The following is a 25,183-nucleotide window of genomic DNA, read 5'->3' as shown; positions in this document are numbered from 1 at the left end:
GGGTCCACGGACCCCACTTTGAGAAAGAGCACTAGTTTTGAAAAATACAATAAAAAACATACTCTACAGTCTACATTATTTTCTTGTGCATTTGATTTAAAAGAAAATTCAGTATGTCTGCTATTCAAGTAGGGGCCCTACAGAAGAAACATTACGGTATAGTTCATGTTTTTGAGTGGTGCAACCACTCCTACAACCAGCAATGTCCGTGTGTACCTATGTGGCCATGAGCATGAGTACCGGTATATGACTATTAGTACCAGTAGGGGCGCTGTGCCAGAAACAGAGAGATAGTGCTGCTCTGTTGCCTGCTAATGAGAGAGAGAGCGAGAGAGAGAGAGAGGAGGAGGGGAGGGGGGGGGAGTTGCAACACTCAGTTCACACGGGTGTGATTTTTTCTACACTTTTGAGTTCACGAGACAAAAAGTATTGCACACATTATTATAATGTCAGATGAAAAAGAGTTTAATTCCCCAAGATGATAAAAAATAAATGTGAATTCTGTAAACCGTTGCATAACTGTAGTTTTTAACAAGTGTTAACAAACTAGTAAATATACACTACAAAATATTATGCAGTACACAATTCTTAATGTAGAAAACAAATGTCTATTATTCTATGAGACTTTCAGCTAAAGGTCTTGCCGTTTACAAGAAAAAAATATCAATATTTTAACCACGATATGTTCTAGGATTATCAGAATTATGTGTCCATACACCAAAATAAGGTACATGTTTATTTGTAAATAAATATCTAACCCACTGACATCTGCGAAATGCACTTTCAGATTCAACCCATTTAGACCTAAGGACACATCTGCGTCACCTTATAGCTTTTAACCAGTATTTTAAGCTTTATCTGTTGAAAAATAGCAGATCTACAAGCACATATTGTAGCGCAGCACCGAGTGCCACGCTACGAGCTTGTAGATTCGCTTTTTTTTTGTTGTGAAAATGTGGCTCAAATCTTTGAATATATTTTCACAGCAAACATTTTTAACTCAAATCTTTTCTTCTGGGGGGGTCCCTGGAACATCATATTTTCATATGCGGCCAAATACATACAATTCTGGGGATCCTTGAGATGAAAATAGTTGGAGCACCACTGACATAGAAACACAGGGTTTCTTTTTGGAAAACTGAGGATTAGAAGACATTTGTAGAATCTGGTCTCAGGTCTTAATGGGTTAACACATTGCTCTCTATTCAATCGTCGCATTAGCCTGAGAAAAACACATCTCGTTCTCTCGTTACACATACACAAACTTGAAAACGTGCATGTGTTTTAGTTGTTATAAATTTATTATTTTTATTGAATAGCAATTCACAACTAGATGCTACATCATATTGGATTAACTGCTCTCCATAATAATATTTCCAGTGACCTATTCATTGAATATCTAATTTAGAACAAATACATTCAATATTTCAGGGCTTCAATGTTAAAATACATTTCTACTGAAATTCTACGGCATATATGGAACAAGCGGTTCCACATTCAGATTACTTTATGACCACACTTGTACAAGTATCATTTTTACTAAATTTGAACAGCTCCATACTGTACATCATACTCGTATACATGTACAAGATTGCATAAATCTTCAGGCTCCATTTTCATAATATTAAAAACAAAAGACAACACAAAACAACTAACAGTAATGCAAAATAGATTAAACTATTCCAATGCAGAGCATAATAATAAACACATTTATTACAGTTCATTTACAAGAGTCTATTTGGTGCTTTTGTTCACAAATACTTGTTTTTTTTGTTTAGTTTTTTGGTGCCACTAAAAGACTAATTGAGATCAGAAGGAGTTTGTTTCAACAATGGTAGGTATTGCTGTCATAATGGTTTGTCTAATGGCATGGCAAATACAGACTGAGAGGGGATCTTCAATCGTGTCTCTTGCGTCATTCTGCTCAACCGTCTCAGTGGAAAAAACAGTTCTATGCAAACAGTGATACACTTTTCAGCTCAAATGGCCCCGGAATACAGGCCGTCGTTTACAGATCAATTTCCTTAAAACGTGGTCCACAAAAATACTGTAAGGCACTGACATTTCAAATCTAATTGTGGTCTGTCGTATAGGTCTTTGTTACATTTCTGCTTTTGTAGAATGTGGAGCATCTCAGAGCAATATTCCCTATGTTCCAAATTGAAATGATTTTGTTTTAAAATCGTTATAAAAAGGCACCGATGTACTTGAAAAAATGTAATTGGTCCACTATAGAGATTAAATGTAACACACTTAACAAAGAAATGTTATAACAATATGCACGTAAGCCGATCGAGCTTACCGAGAGAATTGCTCAAAAGATTTAGGTTAGCCGACCACTCTGATGAAAGACAGTAAGCAGGGGCCAGCAACAATTTCATAGAATGATTCAACGTAAGGTCTGTATATGCCATTGAGATTTCTTACAAGAACCAACTGTAATTTCACATTAAAAAAAAGTTAAATCCATTTTGACCACATGCCGTTGCTTCATGATGATTTTATGGAGTAAAACCATTAGCCAATCAAACAAACGGTCCAATGGCGAGAGAGAAACCGACAGTCATTTTAGGCCTAACTTGACAGCATACAGTCAGTGCACAACTAGCACTATGGAGCTGAGCAAAAACAATAAGGGAAATAAAAAAAGAAATACTTCAAATAGTTCTATATTTAACTTATATGGCCACTTTAGAATTTAACACAAATGCCCCAACTCCTCTCTGGCTTTCCTTCACTGTAGACAAAAGCTGAGTCACGGTCAGCATGTGCTCGCCAATATTGCACAAATAGATTTATGCTAAATCAAATTCACACAGAGACATCAAGTCAGAATTCAACCCACGATTTTGATCATTTGTATAACAGCCGAGTACAATTACAGCTAAACTAGATAGTAAAAAAGAAAAACAGGATATCAGTGACTGAATAACCATATCAATCTACTTTAAGGTATGAGGTGATTTATCAAACTAGATGTTTTGCTGATAAAAGAAAGAAAGAAAGAAAGAAATGAGAAATGAATGGATGAAATTAAATTATATTCAAAAGAAATAACAGTACAGGCGTCTTTGGTAAAACTACAAAAATGGATTTGGAAGTCCATTAATATTGTAAGCAAAAGCCATGGGTATAGTTCTCTCTGTCATTTCATCACTGTAATCATATTAATGAAAAGCTAAAAGTGATAAATCCTTTCTCCAAAAACAGAACCCACACCAGTTTTACAGTGTTTAACTTGTTGCCATATTTCCTACTGTATAAAATTGAACTGGTAGTCATGTCCATGTCAAGTCTACCTTTCCCCTCCTCCCGAGCTTTAGGCATGACTTATCTAGAGAACCGTTGGTGTACAGCAGTGTTAATTTTGACAGCAATTTTTTATTTTGTTTTAGTCGTAGTCTTTTGAAGAAAATGTAATTTTTGTTGTATTCATATTTTAGTCATCTGAAAAAGGTTTTGGTTTTAGTAGACGAAATCTAGTTGATTTTGTCGACAGAAATGTATTTCGGCAGGCCTTGATGGCGTTGTAATGATTGATTTGGGCTGCACTGCTAAAAACAGCTGGTCTGCGTCTGCGATGTGAGCTTGTAGATCTGCTATTTTTAAGATTTCTACCAACTTGTCTCTTAGATCTACTGGATCTCTTCTCCACTAGTCCCTCCATAACATTGTAGTCTTATTTCTTAGTTTTAGTCATCATAGCTTTAGTTTTTATTTCATTTTGGTCAGTGAAAAAAGGTAGTCGGGGCCCCCACCACCACAGAGCCATACTCGGACAATTAACGGTAATAGCTCTGTGCACCTGTGGGGTGTTGGCCAGCGCCCTGTTCAACTACCTTAGAATTTTGGACAGGATGCCCCTGATCCAGATACATTTAGACTATTATTACAAAAACATACATTACCCACTTCAACCCTAATATATACATTCCGGCCATTTGAAAATAGCTGATCTACAAGCTCACAATGCGTCACAATCCGGCCATTGATTTGTAACAAAGGTTAGGTCTACATAGGACAATACCCATTTGAATAGTCACTAGTAGAGAACACCACTTTGGTTCATTTAATAAAAGTGGATTTAAGTTTCCTTCACAGGCAGAACGTAACAACAAACGCCCAGTATGTCCTGTGATAATGAAGTTAATCAGGATGGGGGCATATTAAAGCCGCGCCAAATGCTGCATGCCAGTGGAGCAAAGATTAATGTTGGCAGGCCAACCGAAATATAACCGACTTCAACCAATTGAAAACTCGGGACATTGCACAACAGTGCAGGTCTGTTATCGTTATCGGCATACTAAAGCCATTTTACGGAAAGAAGTACCAAAAATGTAACTCAAAAACTTGACGACCCACACAGAGAATAATTCAATCAAATACGGTTTAGCCAAGTCTGATGCAGATAAAGGTATGGACAGTCTGAGCTATGTGTATGCATAATAAACATTCAAACATCTACATGTATTATAAGAAACTACGCCAATACCTTTTCCAGTAGCAGCAGAGCTCGCAGAGGTGAAGTTAAGAAGCCTTTAGTACACTAAAAATGACTCTGGCAGTGTGACAGTGTGAAGTGTTTTTTTCGCTCTTTCTTTTAAGCTGGTTAAGATATCGCATATCACATGCAATATGAGTGTTTAGCCTGCCTTTTATGCCATATAATAAAAATGTAAAGCAAAATACCATACTTTCTTGAAGAAACTTTTTTTCCCCTCTGAGTTGCTTGCTGAATGTAAACAATTAATTTTCCCATTTGTAAGTAGCAAAAGGTGTACCTGGAAAATACATGGTTTTCTATCGAACCGAAAAGCAAAGATGAAAAGAAAATGCATTGTCTTTTTTTTGTTTGTTTCGTTTTGTTAAGATTTTTCAAACACAGTAGGAGGTCATTTCAATTAGAGTAACCTAAGCACAATACACTGTCGTAATTGAAGATGCAACTTACATGTCAACCACAGAATTCTTCATTCAACATTGCAAAATATGTATTACAAGAATATGAATCACTGAACGTTTGAAAAAAAAAAAGAATAAGCCTTTTGACTTGTTGCTATACAAGATCATATATTATGTCCTATGTTTGCATACTCTCAAACATTAAATTGAAAAAATGAAATTTAAAACATGATATAAGCTGCACCCAAAGAGCACCACGGCCAAGGACTGGGGGGTTTAATCTTCATGTTTTAGCTTGTTGTCAGGACTCAGGCACCGACACAATTTGTTTTCATACAATTATCGTCCGCGGAAATACTTAGGCGGGGATCGGGGCCAAAATACATTATGGCATATATAATTATATATTCTACAGTATGTGAACGCCTCTGCTAGCCTAAAGTAGACGTTTGTTGTGCAGAAACATGTGCACAAGCTTTAACTACTGGTGTTTTCGCTCCGACAATCTCAAACATAACTTTTCATCTAAGGAAGGCAAAGGCACTTGAGAGTGAGAGGCCGATATGTTCTAGACAAGGTCAAGAGGCTAGGAATTCTACAAAATGTTACCATTTCAGGCTTTAGCAAATACAATACATGCTCCTCTATTGACTAGGCTATATAAATCTCTAAAAGACAGACTGATTGAATAAATGCCGTAACATTTTCAGCATGTGCCTCACTGATATTACCGCTGCTGGTTATGCCTAAAAATGCATTTTTAAGTTTGCACTTATTTGATTGACTTTTTTTTTAATAAATGTAACTATTAAAGTAGAAACTATTAAGTGCTTTTCTATGAAAGCCAACTAATACAGAACAATACCATGATTTAACAGTAGGAAACATAAAACATTCAAATTATGTTTCACAGTACACTGACACAAAAGCCTCAGACATCAGCTTATATAGAAAAAAATATATAAATCTAAAAACAAAGAACAGGAACAAACTACAAAGCAGCTTAAAGCAAAGATTCTACATCCCCTTTAACAAATTACCCCAGGTCAACAAAGTGCTTTAATAAGAAATCAAATTTCTTGGGTCGGTCACAATAATGCTTGACTGGTTGCTTAAAATACAAATCACGGCATTGAATGAAAATTTGGGTTGTACTTAAAGAGGTATGCCACTAAATACCAGCAGTCACATGATTGATCAATTTCCTTACAAGTTCCTTTACGTACAATTGTGTTCCAGTGGTTCTCAAAGTGCTCTCCAGGGACCCACAGGGGCCCTTGAGGCGGCTCCCAGGGGGTCCCCAGCTAAATATGACAATCCACTTTAGTGCCACTTTGACTACCGGAAAACAGACGATCTACAAGCTCACAACGCCTTGCTAAGCGACGTGTTTTGAGCTTGTAGATTTGCTGTTTTTGAAATATTTTGAACATTATTAATACTATTATTATACATACATTTACGCAAATCTCTTATGGTGCAACTGGCAAAATCCTTATTCTGATGCTGTGCTGCGTTCACATGGGCAGACGCAAAGATACACTACATTTGTAGCTGTTGTAGCTTTTGCAGCAGCTACAAGCGTGACGTCGCTGGCTTCCATTGACAATGAATGGCAGACTGCGTCGTTGCGTCTGCCTGTGTGAACGCATCATCAGACAGTCTCGGGATTACAATCCCTGAACTCGTCAAGGACCACCTGGGGGTCCCCCGGCCAGGAACCTAGTTTGAGAACCACTGCCATAAATAACATGGCAACTCTTATATTTAGTGAGATTCCCCTTTGAAGCGAATAACGATTGCGTGTGTGTTTTGCCCATTTTATATTTCACACCACCACCAGATAAGTTTGTGATGCATTTTGTAGTTCATAGAGCATTTTACTGGCAGCATTATAAGATATTTTGACGTCCTTGCACATGCCCTTTTACGATCCACTACGGGTGTTGCTAAAACGGATTTTTATATGCCGTTAATTTAACTTGTCACCCTTATTTTACTTTCCACTTGAAAAATGAAATACTAGAGAATTATTAACCCCATACAGCAAAAATATACATGCTGTAAATGTAATACATTATGCTTTGTACTGTTCAGCTTCGTCACCTGGCTTCTGGAATTTCTCCTTACTTTTTGCAGTAAAGAGAAAATACAATCAGAACTATCAAAGAACTATGATGACCAGTAGCTTAATTAGCAGTGATCAATAAGAGGGCCGGCCCTCACTCCGTTTATGCAAAGAGACCATTTTTCACAGGGGATGCCGTGGTTGCCATGTCTTTTCAAATTGCTTGAAATCAATGCCAGACGTTTTTTTTAAGACAAAATGAAAAGCTGACTTGTGATAGTTAGAGTAATTCTCATTTACTAAAACAGATTGAGATATTTTAAGCTGCTCTACTAGGCGATATTGAGTTAAATTATGTCACCGGTTACCATGGAACCTGGAGAAGTGAAAAAGGTCTTTTGAAAAAATAAATAAAAAGGACAGTGTTGCAACTTTCCATGAGCCGCCTAACTTTCTACTTACGTGTGACTTTGCATATTCTTCAAGAAAGTAATGGATGTAAAATGCAATATTTGCATTTTTTGCAAGATAAATCGCTAATCGCTCAACGTAGATAATTCAGACACCTCTTGATGACGAGTGCAAATAAAAGAAAATTCATATACTGGTGGATGCATTAGATGAGAAGGGGCACAGGTGTAATCACCGTGTCAGTACTCCAGTAGGGTTTGTGCAGTTTGTGGCGCACGCCACTCAAACATTAAATTAGTAATATATAATGGAAATCAAATGAGCATTGCAAGGCGATGTCACTATTGTGGTTTCTAACTGCATAGCTTTTCTATCAGAGCATTGAAATGGTGGTATTGACAGAGGGCAAACTTTAAAATGAGCAAAAAGATGGAATCCCTTTTGGAGTCCAAATCATAACGGATCTTAGTTCATCAGTCAAACATCATTTTTGTAATTCTACTCAATTATAAATTATTAATCCCATCACTATATTAAACAAGTTGCTATGTAGAAAAATGTAATGTAAAGCATAATATGCATTAGTAGTTTTTCAAAGGGCTAATTCTTTAAATAGTACCTTGAATAGTAGAACACCACTTCAATATCTTTGTTCTACAGTAAGGACATTCTGTTTTACTAGGCGCACAGTTCTCACAAAGTACATAATGTTGGCAAGGCTGCAGAACAACGCAACGATCATGCTTTTGGCAAACTATACATTTCTTTGACTGAAGCTGATATATTACCTAAGGGGGAGAAAAGAACGCATATCAGTTGCAAGTAACTCGTGAAAACATAATCCATGCAAACATTTCAAATGTACATGCTTTGATGACAACGTTTTGAGTGATGTCTGTCCTGATAGACTGGTTTAAAAAAGAAAGAAAAAATGGATCGGCGGCTACAAGTGAAATGCTATGCGTGAGGATCTAGTCTGTCTTACCCCGTCTATCAGGTCTAGGTCAGTACGCAGCTGACTCTGGAGGGAGTGGAGCTTGGACAAGGGCAGCTTGTCCAGCTCTCCGTAGCTGCGCAGCAGAGGCGTCGTCCCGGGGCTTCGACAGAGCACGTCAAAGTCCCCCTGAAGCTCCTTCAGCGTGCGCTCCGTCTCCTCCCACTTCTGCTCCGCGAGCTGTCGCTCTGCCTCCGCCGACTTGGCCTGGTCCTTCGCATCGTGCGCGTCTTTCTGGCACGCTTCACATGCCTAGAAGACCAAAGTGAAATGTAATCATGTGACAAAACAATGCTAGCTTCTGTTGGTATTAGATGACAGGTTGGCCTAGATATAGGAGTAGCACAACTATATAGTTCTGCCTGAAGATCAGATGTTTTAATATTTCCCTTGGCCAAGGGGATTCTCCTTTGACTGAGCAACCATTTAAATTGTCACCAGTTTGAATCAATTTTGAACACTTTCCCTCCCTTACACAAGTTCACACGAGTTAATTGACTGTAGAACAGCTTCCCCTCCCAATAACGAGTTACACGAGTTATGCTTTCATTGTTTAATTCGCATTTTTAATCAATTTTAAGACTTACAGGGTTTCCATCTGACAGAGTGGGATAGGGGACTCGTTTTGATGACGTCATTGCAAAAACATCCGTCGCATTGGCATGCAAAGGGTTCTGGGAAATTGAGGCCCAATGCCTTGCAATGGCGGCGGTGGCGCACAGCGGGCGCGTTCGTTCTCCGCTCTGTTGTTGCGATCGCCACTTTGGAATATTTTTAAACACTAGTCTATGACAAGCGATTACACCATTTTAAAGCGGATTATTTAATCCCTGCGCAGTCAAGCTGTTAATTGATTTACAATATATCGTACTACTGCCCGCTATGATATATGCTTACATAGTATTGCATTGTGTTAATTACCAAGACGGTATTCTCGTAGTGCTTCAAATGACACCGACGTGTTCTGTGCTTTTTGAGCAGGAGGTTTAACACTGACCTGTTTGACTTGATGCCACGCCTCTTCCCACTGTTTGATTTTCCTCTTGGCTTCATCCAGCTCTCTCATTAGGCGGGCCAGATCAGCACTGTGGCTGGCGGAGGAGGCCAGGCTGCTGAACACTGGAGACGGGCTCGGTGAAAAGCTGCCACTTACAAAGTCCCATATGCTGCCAGCTCCTCCGTTCAGCCCTGGGAGCACAATGCAGGATTTATTACATACATACATAATAATGTGTAACACACAGCACAACCCTGTTGATTTAGAGCAGTAGTTCCCAAAGATTTTATCCCGTGACCCAAAAGAGAACTTAGATATTTGCCCCGGGACCCAAAATAGTGAAAATAGCCGATCTACCACATCTTCAATATTTGTTCTAATTTATGGAATTTCTTAGATTTTTCTTTTAATTCTTCATGAAATTAATGAAAAGGGTATTGAATTAAAAATGTAATTGATGAGCAGTTTTGCTTTTTTGGGAATGTTTTTTTAGATAATTAAAAAACAAATGTAGGAAATAAAAACTAAGGGGACCCATAACATTGTGTCCGCGAGCCACAAATAGGCGTTTGGGAAACTGATTTAGAGTGAAACAAAATACATGAGGGTAAACTTTTACACTGTCAGGGTCTAAGACTAAAGTTCATTTCACAGGGGGGACGACGATGACACTATGCCTGCCTACCTGCTTGGATTCACGGGGTCGCACTGCACTCCCTACGTGAATAAAGACACGTTTGTGTGTGTTGTGTAGAATAAGGTTCAACAGTAACACATTTTAATTTTGGTAGCGGGTGGGCGTGAGAAAGGGACAAACACGTCAGCATAATTGCACCGGCGTGTCAAATTGCCCACACTGCTCAGTGAAAATGAATAACTACGCGTGTCAATCACTCCCCGTGTGAAAAGACACTTAGCGCTGCATGACCTCGCAGAGTAGCAATGACTACGTTTTCATTCAAGTTTAATTTAATTCTCTAACTAAACATTTTAAATGCTTCAAACACCGTTTCCATGGCGGAAAGCCTAATAACCAACACAAAACTGCTGAATAGAATTCTTTATTATACCCAGATACGGTAGGTTGTTCCCAGTACTGTACCAAATCTATTTCATGTCTTAATCTTTGCTCTCATCTACTTTTTTAAACTAATGTGTACCGTCTACTATTGTAACCAAATGGACCCTAGTGGGTCCATTTGCTTCCAATTGTAATTTTGTATACTGTCAGAGTTAAGGGAAGACCTTGATATATTTTTTAGATCCATTGGTGTATTGTAGACGTAGAGACTAATATAAATGAAACCATTCCATCTTACCCAGAGAATTCTGGGAGTTGGAGTTGTGTGTTCCCAGGAGGCCGTGCTCGTGTTGTTTGGCTAGCTGATGTGGCAGTGATACCATCCCTGACATCAGGGACTGGGACAGGGACTGAGAAAGGGAACTTAAAGGGGAGGTGGAGAGTGATGATGAGGAATTAAAGGAGGCGGATCGGGCAAGTGAGCCAGGAATGTTAACGGGGGCGGACCCGGCTAGCAACCTCTGACCTATAGGGAGAGAGAGTACATGAATAGTGGTTTTTGTTTTGTGTATTAAAATACCTGGGACGACGGGCAAGGAAAACACATGTATATAATTTACTAAAGAGCTTTTACTCGTAAATATATGTGAATAATTGCTTTGAAAATACTATGTTGTAAAGAAGAATCAATAAACATATATGTTTGAGCTCTTACTCGTTAGTCCTAAACAGCCGTTTCCCTGTTCTTCTAACTCCCTTTCGAGAGACGCAACGTTGATGTCACTGAAATTCAGGTCAAGAGCCGATCCTAAAAGAAAAGGACAAAGACAAACGGAACAATGGACCGTAAGATACAGGACGGTGGACATTTGAACACGTCCAGTCTAAGTTACACTTTGTTGTATGACAAGACAAACAGTAGAATGGCCAACCTACAAGGTACTATTTGACACACTGTGACAAATAGCTCGTAGATCTGCTGTTTTCGAACATCAGGTTGAAAGTGATCAGTCTTTGCTTTACTTAATTTTTATCTGATTAATTATTTCACGCAATTACAACAGTACAAATAGTCAAATTATTAAAAGACACAGAAATAAGCGCAGGTGAGAAAGGAAACCCGTATAAGGCTTAGGGATAGCCGTTAATCGCCGTTCCGAAATTCTTCAATTAAACTTAACCGTTAACAATTAATTTAATGTAATGCTGTCTGCGCGTGGTCAAAGAACACACGTGAGCCGGTTAAAAAAAGTCCCCCCCCACCTTGGTAGCCACCCAAACATCTCTGCTTCTGCATGTGATGTGACTGATAAGACAGTGCACTTTTCATTTCATTCCTCATAAAAGATGCATTTGCCTGGCCATGTATCTCAAATGGTCAAATAAATATTTGATTAAGGGATATAATATGCCTTTTGTACTCTGTATATCAGCAAAGTGTAGATTTTTATGTTAGACATTATTGAGGGAAATGAAGATTCTCAAAGAAGAAAAAAAAGATAAAACGCTGCTTATCAACTAACCAGTTAATCAATCAATAAGGTTATCAATTAACAAATGAATCGATAAGTTGCATCGACCCGCCCAGGCTCCAAAACACGGACATTGGACAGAACTTTTCTCCACACTGCTGTCCAGGTGTGGAACAGCCTACCAGAGCATGTAGTGGACTCCATCACAGACACCACTCAAAAACGTATACAAGGTTCTCACCTATAACAGACTCCACCGTGTTGCTCCCGGGATAGAAAGGCGTGGCTTTCACGTTCATCGTGGATAAGGTGGTGGGTGATGAACTATCCGAGCCAACACTGGAGGCCAAGCTTGATGTTATGCTGGAGGTCATGCTTGATGCCATAGGGTTCACCACAGAAAAAACACTATGTGATGTCATACTGGAGGTAATGCTCGATGCCATGGGGTTCACCAGAGAAAAAACACTATGTTGTGTCTGAAAAGGGAAGCATGAGAAAATAATTCATGAATGGATGACATTGGTTCACGAGAGTAGTGCCAGCCAGACACAGTCCCTTTTCCACACAGCTCGCCTGAGGAGCCATGCTGTAAAACACACTAAAATACTATATACAGTTTACAGAACCATGTAGTAACACCAGTGGTGTAATGGTGTTTTGTGTGCATGCACACATGCACACAAAACACGTGCGCAAGCACACAGAACTGTTTATTTGCTTATTATGCCTAGTAGTAGTAGTGTTTATAGTGTATGAGTTTTAGACACACAAACACAAAAGTAAAATTAAAATAATCAGACAACTTCTTTACTGCGCTGAAGTAGCGAAACTACGGTGAAACGTTTGCTTTGGACGAATCTGTTCTTGATGGAGGATTGATTGATTGATTCTTGTTGCATGCAGAACACCACAGAAGAGGTAGCCTACTGGAGCTATATTGCTATGTTGCGGCTTGTATGAGAGCGGCTTGTATGAGAACATGCATTAAAGCTGTTATTATGCAAAGTAGTGGGTACTTTGTTAAGATGGTGTTTTATTCCACGAGCAAAACACCCCTGAGTAACACTACTATCTGAACAGTATACTGTAGTCATTCGAGCACAAACCTGTTTTTCTTGGTCCATAAATTTGTGATCCATCTGTCCCTTGTTCTTAATCTGAAAATAATTGGGTAACAAAAAAGAAAAATGCCAAACAAAGGTCATTATCCTAAAGTGGTGTCAAAAATCTACATTCATGCATATACATACAGTAGGTTAGAAACTACGTACAATCTCCACATTCATAGTATCTATTCAAGGGCTAAATGTACATTTAGGAACCTTGTAAACCAAATAACTATGTGCTAAATTCTTAGCCCTAAGGCAGGCTAAGTATTAAGTAACATGATTTTCAGATTCCAACCTTGGACACTCCTGACCAGTTAGCAAAGTCTTGGTCTGGAGGGGGGTTATCTACGTACAGTCGTACATACCTCTATGTAACAATCTACTCTATGTTGCAATGCATTTGCTAATGTGCTAAACGTTACATTGTTGTTTCACTGTATCTTCTATGTTTCTCATGCTTCTAGGCTGAATGTGTATGCACTTTGCCTTCATGTCCTGCTGAAAATCCATTTAGATAGAAAAACATAAACTTTAATTACATTTGTATGCCAAACTTGCATGGGCAATACATTCTACGAAAAAGCTATTCAAGGCAACAAGGTACAGTAGGACAACGATGTGGCTAAATTAAAACCATGGGCCACCTCTTAAGCTGTGTTCAGACGCCGCTCTAACCATCCAAGTCTGAACGCACCTTTAGGCTTGAGCCAAGGATAGCTCTGGGCTAAGCAAATATTTAATTTGACCAATAGCCTAATAGTTTGAGGGCGATATCGTTATCGGCAGTGCAATCTATGAGTTTCAGAGACCTTTGAACAGCAGTGGTAGCTACACACTGGCAACGGTAATGAAAAGGGACAATCCACCTCAACAGCCATTATATTTTCAGTCGTCAAGGTTCTCGGTTTCAACCAAGGGTGGCAACAGCTAATCGAACCCTTGACAAAACCCTGCATTGGGTCGCCCTGTGAGCTTGTGGGTCTGATATTTTTGCAGTGCGATACGCTCGTGCGACAGAGCATAGAGTAGGCTTTACCCCTGCAAAAGTGAAATGTTCTCAGCTGCAGCCGCCGTCTTGTTAGATTATTATTAAGAGACTAGTGCAGCGCGTTTAGCATGACACTTCACAATGAATAAAACAATGACAATGAAACACAAAGACAAGAGACAGAGAACTTAAACATGACAAAAGAAACAAGCATCCGGGCCTAAGTTATGCAGTCAGTAGTCTTCCTGAGACAGACTTTAGAGTGGGAGTCTTGTTGTGTACCTGGTCCTCTCGTTCAAAGCCCGGAGCTTTAGGGTAGTAGTAAGACGTCAGAGAGGAGACGCCGGGCGTGCTGGACTCTGAACATAAGCTACCGTTAGTAAAGGATTTGGGCCTGCCGGGGGTTGTTCCTACTGGGGATAACACACTGTTGCTTCCTGAGCTGGGCGTTATGGTCGGGCTACTAGAACATGACACCTGAGGAAGAGAAGCGCACATCATGGATCTTAATGAAATGCTGATCCCCAAAAATAATACTATAGAAATGTCCCTGGATTTAAATCATTTGAGTAAGAAGGTGCTAAGTTTAGAGACCTTTAGGTCAGGAGAAAATAATTAACGTTGAGGCATGTATTCATACTCCAGTTTTAGGTGATAAGGTGACCACCGAAAACTCCAACATGCTGCGGTGGTAAGCGACTCACCGCTCACCCAAACACTTCTCTGGTTTTACAAACGACGGTTTCGGTGGTCACCTTATCACCTAAAACTGCACTATGAATAGCCTTAAGTAACCTTACACTAAAGACAACTTTCTTCTGTTCCTCGAACTCATGAATGAAATGTCGAACAGCAAACAAGGACAATGATGTAAAATTTGCAACAAACAAAATAAATATTGAAAATGACGCAACTTGAAGCAAAGCATAATGCTAGAGAATGCCAAAGTAGTTAAGGCGTTACGTAGTAATAACGTAGGGCGGGCAATTAATTTGTGGTTCGTAATAATTGCAAATAACGGTGGAAACTGATTTTAAGTCGTGTATATATCGCCCGGCCCTGGCATGACGTGCGTGACAACAACAACATACACTTCCTACTTGTCCGTTGCTGCTGCTAGCAGAGTTGGTGGAGCTGCCTCCACTGTTCCACTCGCTGACGGGACAACATTCTGAATACTGCTGAGACTGAGATCCTGACTGGATCGCTGTTATGAGCGAACTCATCGTCTCTTCTGTGGAGGGAATTCCTGTATCGATTAAGAAAACATAAAAATAAAAGACATAAATTAAAAATGTGAAATACACACAACATAGAACAGACAGACATAATCACTTTCAACCAGTTCCTATTTTGTCATTATAGTATAGGGATCTGTCAATGCATTTATTTATGTTTTTTCAAAAACAGCAAAACATTGCAGATCTAAGAGCTCAGGGGGTTGACACTAAGGTCTCACAGGCACTCACTGGTCCAATATTAAATGATAGATAGACTTTTTTACTTGCTGGGGCTGTGCGATCAAAAATGTCAGAGGGCTCTGGCCACATTAAGGTTAAGGTGTTTAGACAGATATCTTGTGTCGTGTTCAAAGAAGGTTGCGTCCCCTGTCAAACGAGCACTTACCCGAGTCGGGCAACATGAAAGTAAACTCCACCTGCCCGAAAAGTATTATTTACCTACCAGGGGCAAGTGGGCAACCCTTAGTGCCAACGCCTGAAGCTCACAGTGTGCATTGCAAACTTACTTTCATGAAAAGAACATGAATAGACGATAGACACACAAGGTTTCTTCTGGCCAACAGCGATGATAATGGAAGTGACTGAAACTTCACTTACGTTCTACATGTGCAAATGCACAGAATGGACCTCTGGGGCAGTATCCAGTTTGCCTCATGTCATTGCATTTGGTTGATTTGTAGATCTTAAGGAGGATAGAAATACATGTTATGTTTTGTTTATTTGACATGGACATCACAATCACATTGGACAATAATGGACAATGTGTAGATGCGTTGCTTACACTGTATTAGCACGAGTGCTAGTTCTCAACACCTGTCCACAGAACGTTTTTAAAGATTCAAACACCTTAGTCTAAAAACCCAGTTACAAAAAAATCAGACCCGTCTGAAGTGAGGGGTGCTGTACTGTACTTGTGCTGTGCTGTAATGTACTGTACTGTACTGCCCACCTCCCTGGCCTGTGTGTTTCTGTGTGTTAGGCTGTGCAACAGTGACACTTGGTGGTGAACACACGCTATTTTCGTGCTTCAACACAGCCACACACATAGCTGTCTATATGAGTGGTTGCATCACTCAAAAAGGGAATATATAATTAAAATCATACCAATTACATTAACTTGTGAAACAATACAAAAGCAATCATTCATGTCAGGTTGATTTGAATTCAACCGTAGTTTGAGTCCTCTGTAAAACACATGATTTAAAAAAAGAGCCCAAAAGAATGTTGCGTTTACTTTCAACCAAGTACCGGTACTGACTATTGACGAGATCCAAAAATAGACTGTTTACATCTTTTGGAGCAAACATATATTCACATGCACACACACACACACACACACACACACACACCTCTGGGTGGAACTGCTGTTCGGTGCGGGAGTGACAATACTGGCAGCCGTCCCCGCTGTCACACTTTGAGGGCTCGCCCCACTCGTCCCCGTGTTTCACATTAGGGCATGGAGTTGACCTGCAAGCGTGCAATTCACAGGATTCCACATGTCTTGAGTCATACATAGTTATTACATACAAATCCTACACACAACGTAATCTTGCTTATATTCCCAAAGAGTGGCATCATCTCACCTGTATTTGAACTTGCGTGGATTTCTTCTTCGGTCTCTGCTGTTGTGGTAGTGAGGGCACGCGTAGCCTTGTCTGCATAGTCTAGGAGGCTTGGTACACTGATCCGTTTTGTAATTGGCCAACACAAAATTGGTGTCTGCAAAAAAAAGATTGTGAAATATGATTAATTCTATTGTCTTCTTCTTCATTTAACCACGTGAACCCTAGCATCCCTATTCTGGGGTTAACCATCAAAATACCCGATCTACAAATCACAATGTGACGCATAGCTTAATGTAGTTTTTTTTTTATGTCGGCAGTTTTTTGGGAAAAAGAGATTTGTTGTAGATGGAATAAAGAGGAGTCAAAGTATAGTGCCAATGACGATTTAAGAGTGTAAATGTCTAATAAGTCGACGAAAAGGAAAAAAGGAGTTTAAATCAAGGAGTCTGACGTCTGATCAGGTCCTCAACATTTGCCCCAGTCTTTACCATTATTTTTGAACTATTGTACATTGAATGAATGTTGTATCTTTTTACTATTGCATATGCTCCTGACTTGTGTTATGCACCCATGTCTCTTGTGCGCACATGTACATACAGGCACACGCTAAAAAAGAACACACACACACACACACACACACACACACACACACACACACACACACACACACGTGTGTATTTTCTGTACATGTAAACATTGTCAGTCAATCAATCACCTTGCCACCGGGGGTCCTCTGTAAGGGTCTTCTCTATCATAGCTTGGCTGGCCAGAACGCCAGGTTGAAGATCAGGGATGCCTTCTCCAGATCCCAGCTGTCCGTTCTGGAGGGCCTCTTGTGCTTGGATCTCTCTGTGCACAAAAAGCTTACGTCAGTCAGAGAAGAAGACTTCACAATAGTTGATCTAGTCCCAATACCTCCCAAAGTGTAGCGTATGAAACCAGCTTCACTAGTTCTGTTTGTACACCACATCTCTATTGTTGAAATAGGACAAACCTCTAAGACAAGCTTAAAAAGAAGAAAAAACTATTCAAATGTTTCCCCAAGGAACGTCTCAACTTGAGGGTTCACAGGGTGCACGTACAGACATGTCCCTTGAATCCTTTGTGTATCTTGTTGCTATGCAACAACCTCATATGCCAGTTGTTATTCCTAATCCTATTGCACAACATGAAAAGAAATCCTCAAATGTTTTGAGGCTGATATGTATACGCATTGATTGTCACCTGATGTCGTAGACTGGGGGTCGGAGGTCGTGTGGGCCGTGAGCAAAAGCACAGTGTAGGCCATTCTTCACACAGTGCCCGCGAGCGTCCGTTTCGTGGATACATGTGCCAGTCTTGTAATAGCGGAGATGGTACTTGCGCTCGGTGTCCCCAGTGGTCCGGTGTAAGTAAGGACAGCTGAAAGGGACAAGGGATAGTGTGGGAAACGGAGTGAGTCAAAGCAGACAACAATGTTCACATCTTTGATCAACACATTCCGGGCGGGAAACCCTTTGTGACATAGAAACATAGGTTTTTCAGAAACCGGTCATGATTTAGATTCAAGACATTTGTAGAATCATCCTCTTCCACACACAATGCCTGTGTGGAAGAGTGTGCAAACATTCAGTCATACAACTGCAGTTATGATTTAGTCTATGCAGCACGATAAATCGATACAATTATTGCGATCTAGACACCTATGTGATCTCATTTCAAAATTTGAGCAAGAATGGTTCAGCACTGTTTCCAATTCATTTTGTTTTTGCGAGAGAGATACTTTAAGTCAAGCACTTTGACGTTGTCTGTTTAAAGCCACAGTAGTTGGCTCCCGGACCGGTGCCATATTTTGAAATGTAGTAATGTTCAGCAACCAACTACACTAGACTTAAAAGAATACATCTTTTCCTGAAAAAAAATAGAATCATGATCTCAATAGTTGTGGAGAAAAATTGATTGCATTAAACAATGTTAAACTCACTTTGCATGTTGCTTTGCCACTCGATGGGCCATTCACTTTAAGCATGCGCACACCCTCTATAGATGTATATAACACACCAGTGAACACCACTAATAATATCTCATTCATCCAAACCAATGAATAGATTCGTTGAATAGAATGTTAAAACATTGTATATAAAACACGAGGATGCGATACGTTTCCCCGTTTTGTTTCATTTCATCATGTTTTATCACTACACTACATTTTCATTTAATATTATGGACATCATTCCATTCCGCACCTTGAGTGAGCTGGCAGGGTGAGTCCGTGCCTTTCAAAATGCAAAGCCAATAAGATTGTTGAATCGAACAAATTTCCCTCATCTGTAATGGCAACAGTTGCTATAGTAACACTTAAGGTTGTACAGAAATAGCTGCCATTGGTGGAGGAGGAGCAGGAGATGATGATGCAGTACGGTACCTCAATCTTAACCAATAAAGACCTGGAACGCATCTTTAGCTTTTTAACCACTTTTACACCACTATTTTAAAACTAACTTTAGCTGTTGAAAAATAGCAGATATACAAGCTCATGGCGTGGCGCCGAGTGCCGCGCTATGAGCTTGTAGATTTGCTATTTTTGAATAATTGTGTGGAAATCTTTTTTTAACTAAAATATTTTCTTCTGGGTGGTCCCTGAAAAAAATATATTTTCAGATTGGGTCCGCCAGCCAAATACAAATAATATTTGGGATCGTTGACATGAAATAGTTTGAGAACCACTGACATAGAAACATAGGTTAAAATAAAACAAAAGAAACGTCCTGATTTAGAAGACATTTTGTAGAATGTGGTCTCAGGTCTTAATGGGTTAACAGATGCAACCTGCCTCTTATGTGCGGAGTTGAATTACTGTACAAGAGCTGCACTCACTGTGTGTGTGTGTGTGCACTGAGCGCTCTCAACTATTATACACAATACAATCACCATTGTGTTGTTATCGACACTGTGTGGCTCCAACTGTCTATTTATACAACATACAGTCTGCATTGTAATCTCTGCACTCTGTGGGTACAACTGTTATACACAAGACAATCAGCATTGTAAGATCGTCGCCTTCATATCCAGTCCAACACTGTTACTTTCAGAATTGTATTATTATTTTAAAGCCGGGTTGATGTGGATATTATTAATATTTAAAATCAATCTTTTTTTATACTTTATTGATTCAATACTTTTCACATAAAATAGCACAAATAGCAGATCTACAAGCTCACAACGCATTCCACCGTGGGCTTGTAAATTGGCTAGTTGCTATTATTAAGCATTAAGGGCATTCATACATTTACAAAGACAAAACAAGTTGCAATATGGAGATACCGTATGACCTTTCTGTCTGGCAGCAATGGTATGTTTTATTATAAAAGTTTTATGTGAACACATTGAGTGAATAAATTTCTTTCTTCTACATTTATTCAAACAATAATTGGCTTCAAGTTCAAATACAAATGTATTTAATCCATTAAGACCTGGAACGGAACTGCGTCACCTTAGCAATTAAGCACTTTAACCATTATTTTAAACTTTAGGTATTGGAGAATAGCAAGCTCATAGCATGGCACCGAGTGCTGCGCTATGATCTTGTAGATCTGCCATTTTTGAAAAATCGTGCAAATGTGTGCAAATCGTTGAATATATATTCTTTCACAGGGAACGTTATTAATTAATATCTTTGCTTCTGGGGGTCCCTGCCTCCCTGGAACAACATATTTTGAGATTTGGGTATACGGCCAAATACATAAACTTATATTTGGGGGTCCTTGACATGAACAAAAATGAGAACCTTGGACATAGAAATATAGGTTGTGAGCATGTAGATCGCTTATTGTCACTACTTCTTAAAACAACAACAACTAATTTATGGCATTTCTTAATATTATTTATTCAACACTTATTCAAGAATTTAATTTGGCATTAATTCATGAAAACTGAATATTTTTTGAAAATGTTTTGACATTTTATAATAATTAAAAAGAAAAAGTTAAGGGACGCATAAAAATGTGTCCGTGACCCACATGTGGGTCCCGACCCACTGTTTGGCAAACAGTGAGCTAGGGTGTCATTATTGGGAAGGCCTAATAATGTAAACAAAGAATACTACGTGTGTGCGTGCGTGTGTATGTGTGGACCAATGAGAGCGGACTGTGAGAGGAGACCGTTCAATCAGGACACAGGGAACAGGGGGTGTGTCCACACACAGCTTGGTTTACCACACAGTCATTCAGTCAGAGCCAGTGCTGCCATTCACACCAGAAACAAAACGAACACCAACCAACCTGCCACGAACGTTTCCCCACAATAATAATTAACAATGTTGAAAGAAACGTTACCATCATTAATAATGACAATCACTTTTTGCATTATCTCCTTTTCTTTAATACTTAATACTACATTTTTATTACTATTCTACTGTTGTTATTGTCTACGCTGCTGCATTGTCTGAAGGAAGCCAAACCAAAATAAGTTTCACTCGTATGTAACTGTACACAAGATGTAACAATAAAGTACAACCTTGAACCTATGTATTCTGCACCCTACTGAAAAGCTATCCATATTGTAGGGCAACTATTTTGATTTCATTTTTGTAACAACATTGGTGTTTTAAAAAAAGCATATGAACAGCAGTAAAAGAAAAAAGATCTGAGATCTAGATTCAGACACCTATGCGAGCTCATTTCTCAATTTGAGCAAGAATCGCGCAGCACTAGTTGCACCAATTCATTTTTGTTAATCTTGTGTTTTGGCTACAAGAGAGACTTTAAGAGAGGATTAAGTCAAGCACTTTGATGTTGTCCGTTTAAAGCCACAGTAGTTGGGCTCCAGGTGCCACATTTTGAACGTAGTAATGTTCAGCAACTACAGACTAAAGACATGGGATATTTTCATGGGAAAAAATGTAAAATCATGTGAGAATCGTCATCTCAAATCACATTTGAGATTCACATTTGAGCAAGAATCATGCAGCACTAACTAGTACAGAAAAAAGAACTAATTATGTTCGCAGTTCGCACACAAAAAAACACCACCACCATCACCCATCTCTGGCACAAAAACAAATGGCACTTACTCGTCTCCATCGGGACAGATGCCCGTAGTCTCGTCGTATTTGGTACAGTAGACATCGGGGCTGTAGTTAAACGTGCCGTCTCTCCTCCGGATGGGCCGCCTGCGACGCTGGTTGAGAAAATGCCAGTGGAAACACGTGAAGGGCCGGTGCTGCGTGCACTTGTGCTGCAGGAACAACGGGCACTGCTCCGTACGGAACTCCTTCAGGTAGCTGCAAGGAACACATATTATATCAAATCAATGGGGGTTTTTTTTCTCAACCCTTTTCATGTCAAGGTCTATTATTGATACAGCATTTATTTTGAGCCACGGACTACCATTTGATGATAAGATTTTGTCCACAATCCAATGCTGTATTGATGTTGGTACCATTAGGAGAGATAACAGGCAAATGTTGATCATCAAAATAACAATTATTTTACATTCTCTAATTGTAGACTTCTTGTAAATTAAATAATAGGGATGTTTAACAACGATGTTTTAACTCTTGAGAGCGTGAAATGAAACCTATTGGACCGGTAAGGGTTAATTTGGTTTCATTCAACGCTAGAGTATTTGTCGTATAGTGTAGTATCTGTATTTGATGGAAAACTAACTGACTATGACATATAATTGTGTACTTGAGAATGTGTTTGAAAGTAATTGGTAAAATGTTTGAGAATAGAGTTGGGGATATATGTGTGAGCTTATAAATAAACTAAAGATACATATTTGATATGTGTTGATCTGTTTAGCTTTTTGAAGAGTAGAGCGGAGTGGTCAAGATGTTTTGAAAAGGTAACAGTTCTTCTAACATGTCTCTTCTGTAGTAAATAAATGCTGTGGACTCTGGAGGTAACGATGCAATATTGCAGTAGCTCTTACTCAATGCTGTAGCAGTACCAGCGACTACTTCCCCATTTTCAACGGTTTTATTATATTTTGACACTTGCTTTGGCAATGTAAAATATGTTTACATCCTCAGAATTGAAAGTGAATTGAATAAGGACCCCAATGAAAACAAGTTACAGTGCTTTCTTGGGTTATAAATCCTCTTAAGCAGCAGACCTTGTATTGAATTGTAGCCTACTTTCCTGTGCTTTTTTTCTGCAAACCTTTAATAAAGTATTCAATCAATCAAAGATACACAACATTACAGAGAAATGTGAAACACACCCTGGCCTGTATATAATATAACATGTAACTACGCTGCGCAATATCTGTTTATTAAACACACAATGAATGCTCTGCCACCGCCCCCTCCAACTATACTTATATACCCATGATTCTCCTAAAGAGTTCTTTATATTTTGGCACTTAATTTGGCAATGTAAAAACGCGTGTTTTCCCCTAATACTTTCCCCTAATAACAATAATTGTTGAAAATACAACAAAATAACAGAAGGAATATTATTGTACCATTATAGTAGCAGCCTGGCTGAAACCAACGCGCTAGGTGTTTAGGTTACTGCCGTATCGGGCAATTCACAGAAGAGATACGCGCGCGTTCGTGCGCAGCCCTCATCGGTGCCCGCTCAGCGTACGTTCACTTCTGTGCGTACGTAAGCGAGAAAGAAGGAGGAACTTCAAATAAGGCCGTGCTATTTACAAGCAGCGAGTTCCTCCTGGCTAATCATTTAGCCAGCAAGCAACCCCCCAAAAACAACAACTTCTCGACTCCTCGAGTCGCTTTTAAAGACCCCTATACGCGTTTACAGGCTCCAGAATCATTTAAATTGTATTACATTCCACGACTCCTCCAGGCTTGCACGCTCGTTTTTAGCGTTACAAATCGGAAATGTGCTACATGTAGGTAGTGTGTCACAAAGCCAGGAAAAGCACCATGTTTTTAACGCACACACACAAGGGCTGACGCCGAAAAGGGAATATAAAACGTTTGCACAATAGACGGCCGCTGCTGCACGTTGCAAAGGCGTTTGGTTTTGTATGTCAAATGCGAGTTTTTTTAGCTCTCCGGCCGAGAGCGTTGGTTTTACTTACGTATAGTGGGTAGGTTTCTCAGTTTGAGGAGAAGCATTGGCCGCCGTTTTCGAAACCGACGGCATTTTCAGTCAAAACAATGGAATGCGCAGGCGCGCAGATCTGTTGCTCTGCATGCACGTATTGTGATGACGGGCAGTGCTCTCTGTCTGTCTGCACTCTGCAGACACCAGACAGGAGCAGAGCGCCCCACGCCGGCCGCCTGGCTGGCACTGTACGTTCATTAATTGTAACGCAGTGGGTCCCACACTTGCCAAGGGAGGGCCCCAAATAGCCAAATTGATATATTATATACGCTGCAAAAAAAGAAGAGCACAGGGAACTCTTCCAGAAAAGTAAAAAGCCTTTAATAAAGTGGCTAATGCATTCGGCCATTCGCAACTCTTGCGCATGCAGGAGCCACTTTAGGGTTTAGGCTTTAATTACTTTTCTACAAGAGTGCCTTGGTCTCTTCTTTTTTTTTGCATCAATTCTGTCACCCAGTTGTAGGCTATACCAAAGACTAGAGCTGGAGCACCTTGTTGAAGATGTCTACTCTGGCCGCTCCTTCCTCTTTTTTTCTACTTGGATTGGTTGGATTATGGAAAGAGTATTGATACTAAATACCACAAATGTGTTGGACTTGATTGAAGTTCAAACCCAAATACGGTATTTAGTGGCCAAAATTTGACTGAACAACTTTCAGCAAGTAGGCTAGTACAGTACAGTACAGTACAGTACAGTACAGTACAGTACAGTACAGTACAGTACAGTACAGTACAGTACAGTACAGTAGGCTACAGTTCAGTATAGTAGTTCCCAAATGGTGGGTCGGGACCTCCAGGGGGGTCACACATTTATTTTGAGGGGTCCCCAGATGATTAGCTTAATATGCAATATTGTTTTCTCACTCAACAGTAAACCAGCAAGACGTCCTGAGGGCGAGGTTGCGTGCACGGCTGCACGCATCCGCCTGGGTGACGGCAGACTGCTGGGCGAGCGCTGGCGCTTTCGCATGGGGGGTTGGAATTCATTCCAATTCTGTATACTGGCCAAAGTGGCCATATATGGAGCGTGTCTTGAGTGTACAGGGTTTGATGAGGTCAGATCAATATATGGAATGTCAGAACAGGAAGGACTGGTGGGGAGGATCAACACATGGAATGTCAGAACAGGTCAGTTCCATATATGGAGATGTAAGGGTTTGAGGTTTGAGGTCAGATGTAGAGTTGCTGGCCGGTTTATGCAGATCTAGGTGATGATCCAGTCTTCTCCATGTATGGTTCATTCATTATCCAGGGTTAGATGAGGTCAGTGTCGTGATCTTCATATATGGTCACGACATATAAGTGTATAGGGTATCTGCACACATCCAAATTGGCAAATATAGAAATAAACAAACTC

At 39.8% G+C, this 25,183-nt stretch overlaps 1 protein-coding gene across 5 annotated transcripts; it reads right to left on the bottom strand.

Moving 5' to 3' along the window:
• Nucleotides 1-454: 454 nt before the first annotated feature.
• On the bottom strand, nucleotides 455-23,929 carry unkl (unk like zinc finger). Of its 5 annotated transcripts, none has more exons than XM_080774914.1 (16): nucleotides 23,801-23,929; nucleotides 21,822-22,031; nucleotides 17,996-18,172; nucleotides 17,487-17,620; nucleotides 16,790-16,925; nucleotides 16,556-16,673; nucleotides 15,804-15,888; nucleotides 15,057-15,214; nucleotides 14,248-14,442; nucleotides 12,975-13,025; nucleotides 12,107-12,344; nucleotides 11,109-11,201; nucleotides 10,692-10,919; nucleotides 9,373-9,563; nucleotides 8,367-8,627; nucleotides 455-8,169 (listed from the first exon to the last, which is right to left on the bottom strand). In XM_080774914.1, the coding sequence occupies exons 1-16, from the start codon at nucleotides 23,863-23,865 to the stop codon at nucleotides 7,990-7,992; spliced, it is 2,520 nt and encodes an 839-aa protein (XP_080631040.1). In that variant the 5' UTR covers nucleotides 23,866-23,929; the 3' UTR covers nucleotides 455-7,989. The 5 variants fall into 5 exon arrangements, with proteins under 5 accessions (XP_080631040.1, XP_080631041.1, XP_080631043.1 ...); XM_080774915.1 differs by having other exon boundaries at nucleotides 15,066-15,214; XM_080774917.1 differs by lacking the exon at nucleotides 14,248-14,442.
• Nucleotides 23,930-25,183: the final 1,254 nt, after the last annotated feature.

Source organism: Protomyctophum bolini (genome assembly GCF_963924005.1).
Source record: "Protomyctophum bolini genome assembly, chromosome: 11".
In the NCBI taxonomy this organism is placed as follows: Eukaryota; Metazoa; Chordata; class Actinopteri; order Myctophiformes; family Myctophidae; genus Protomyctophum; species Protomyctophum bolini.
The sequence above is the reverse complement of the archived record's forward strand: the minus strand, read 5'-3'. Positions and strand labels throughout refer to the sequence as shown.

Excerpts from the sequence above, each read along its gene's own strand:
- unkl (XM_080774914.1), bottom strand. The coding sequence starts at position 23,865 with ATGCCGTCGGTTTCGAAAACGGCGGCCAATGCTTCTCCTCAAACTGAG. Across the intron at positions 16,674-16,789 it reads CCACGCAAGTTCAAATACAG|GTCAACTCCATGCCCTAATG; the intron begins GTGAGATGATGC and ends GCACGCTTGCAG. Across the intron at positions 15,889-16,555 it reads AACAGCAGTTCCACCCAGAG|ATCTACAAATCAACCAAATG; the intron begins GTGTGTGTGTGT and ends ATCCTCCTTAAG.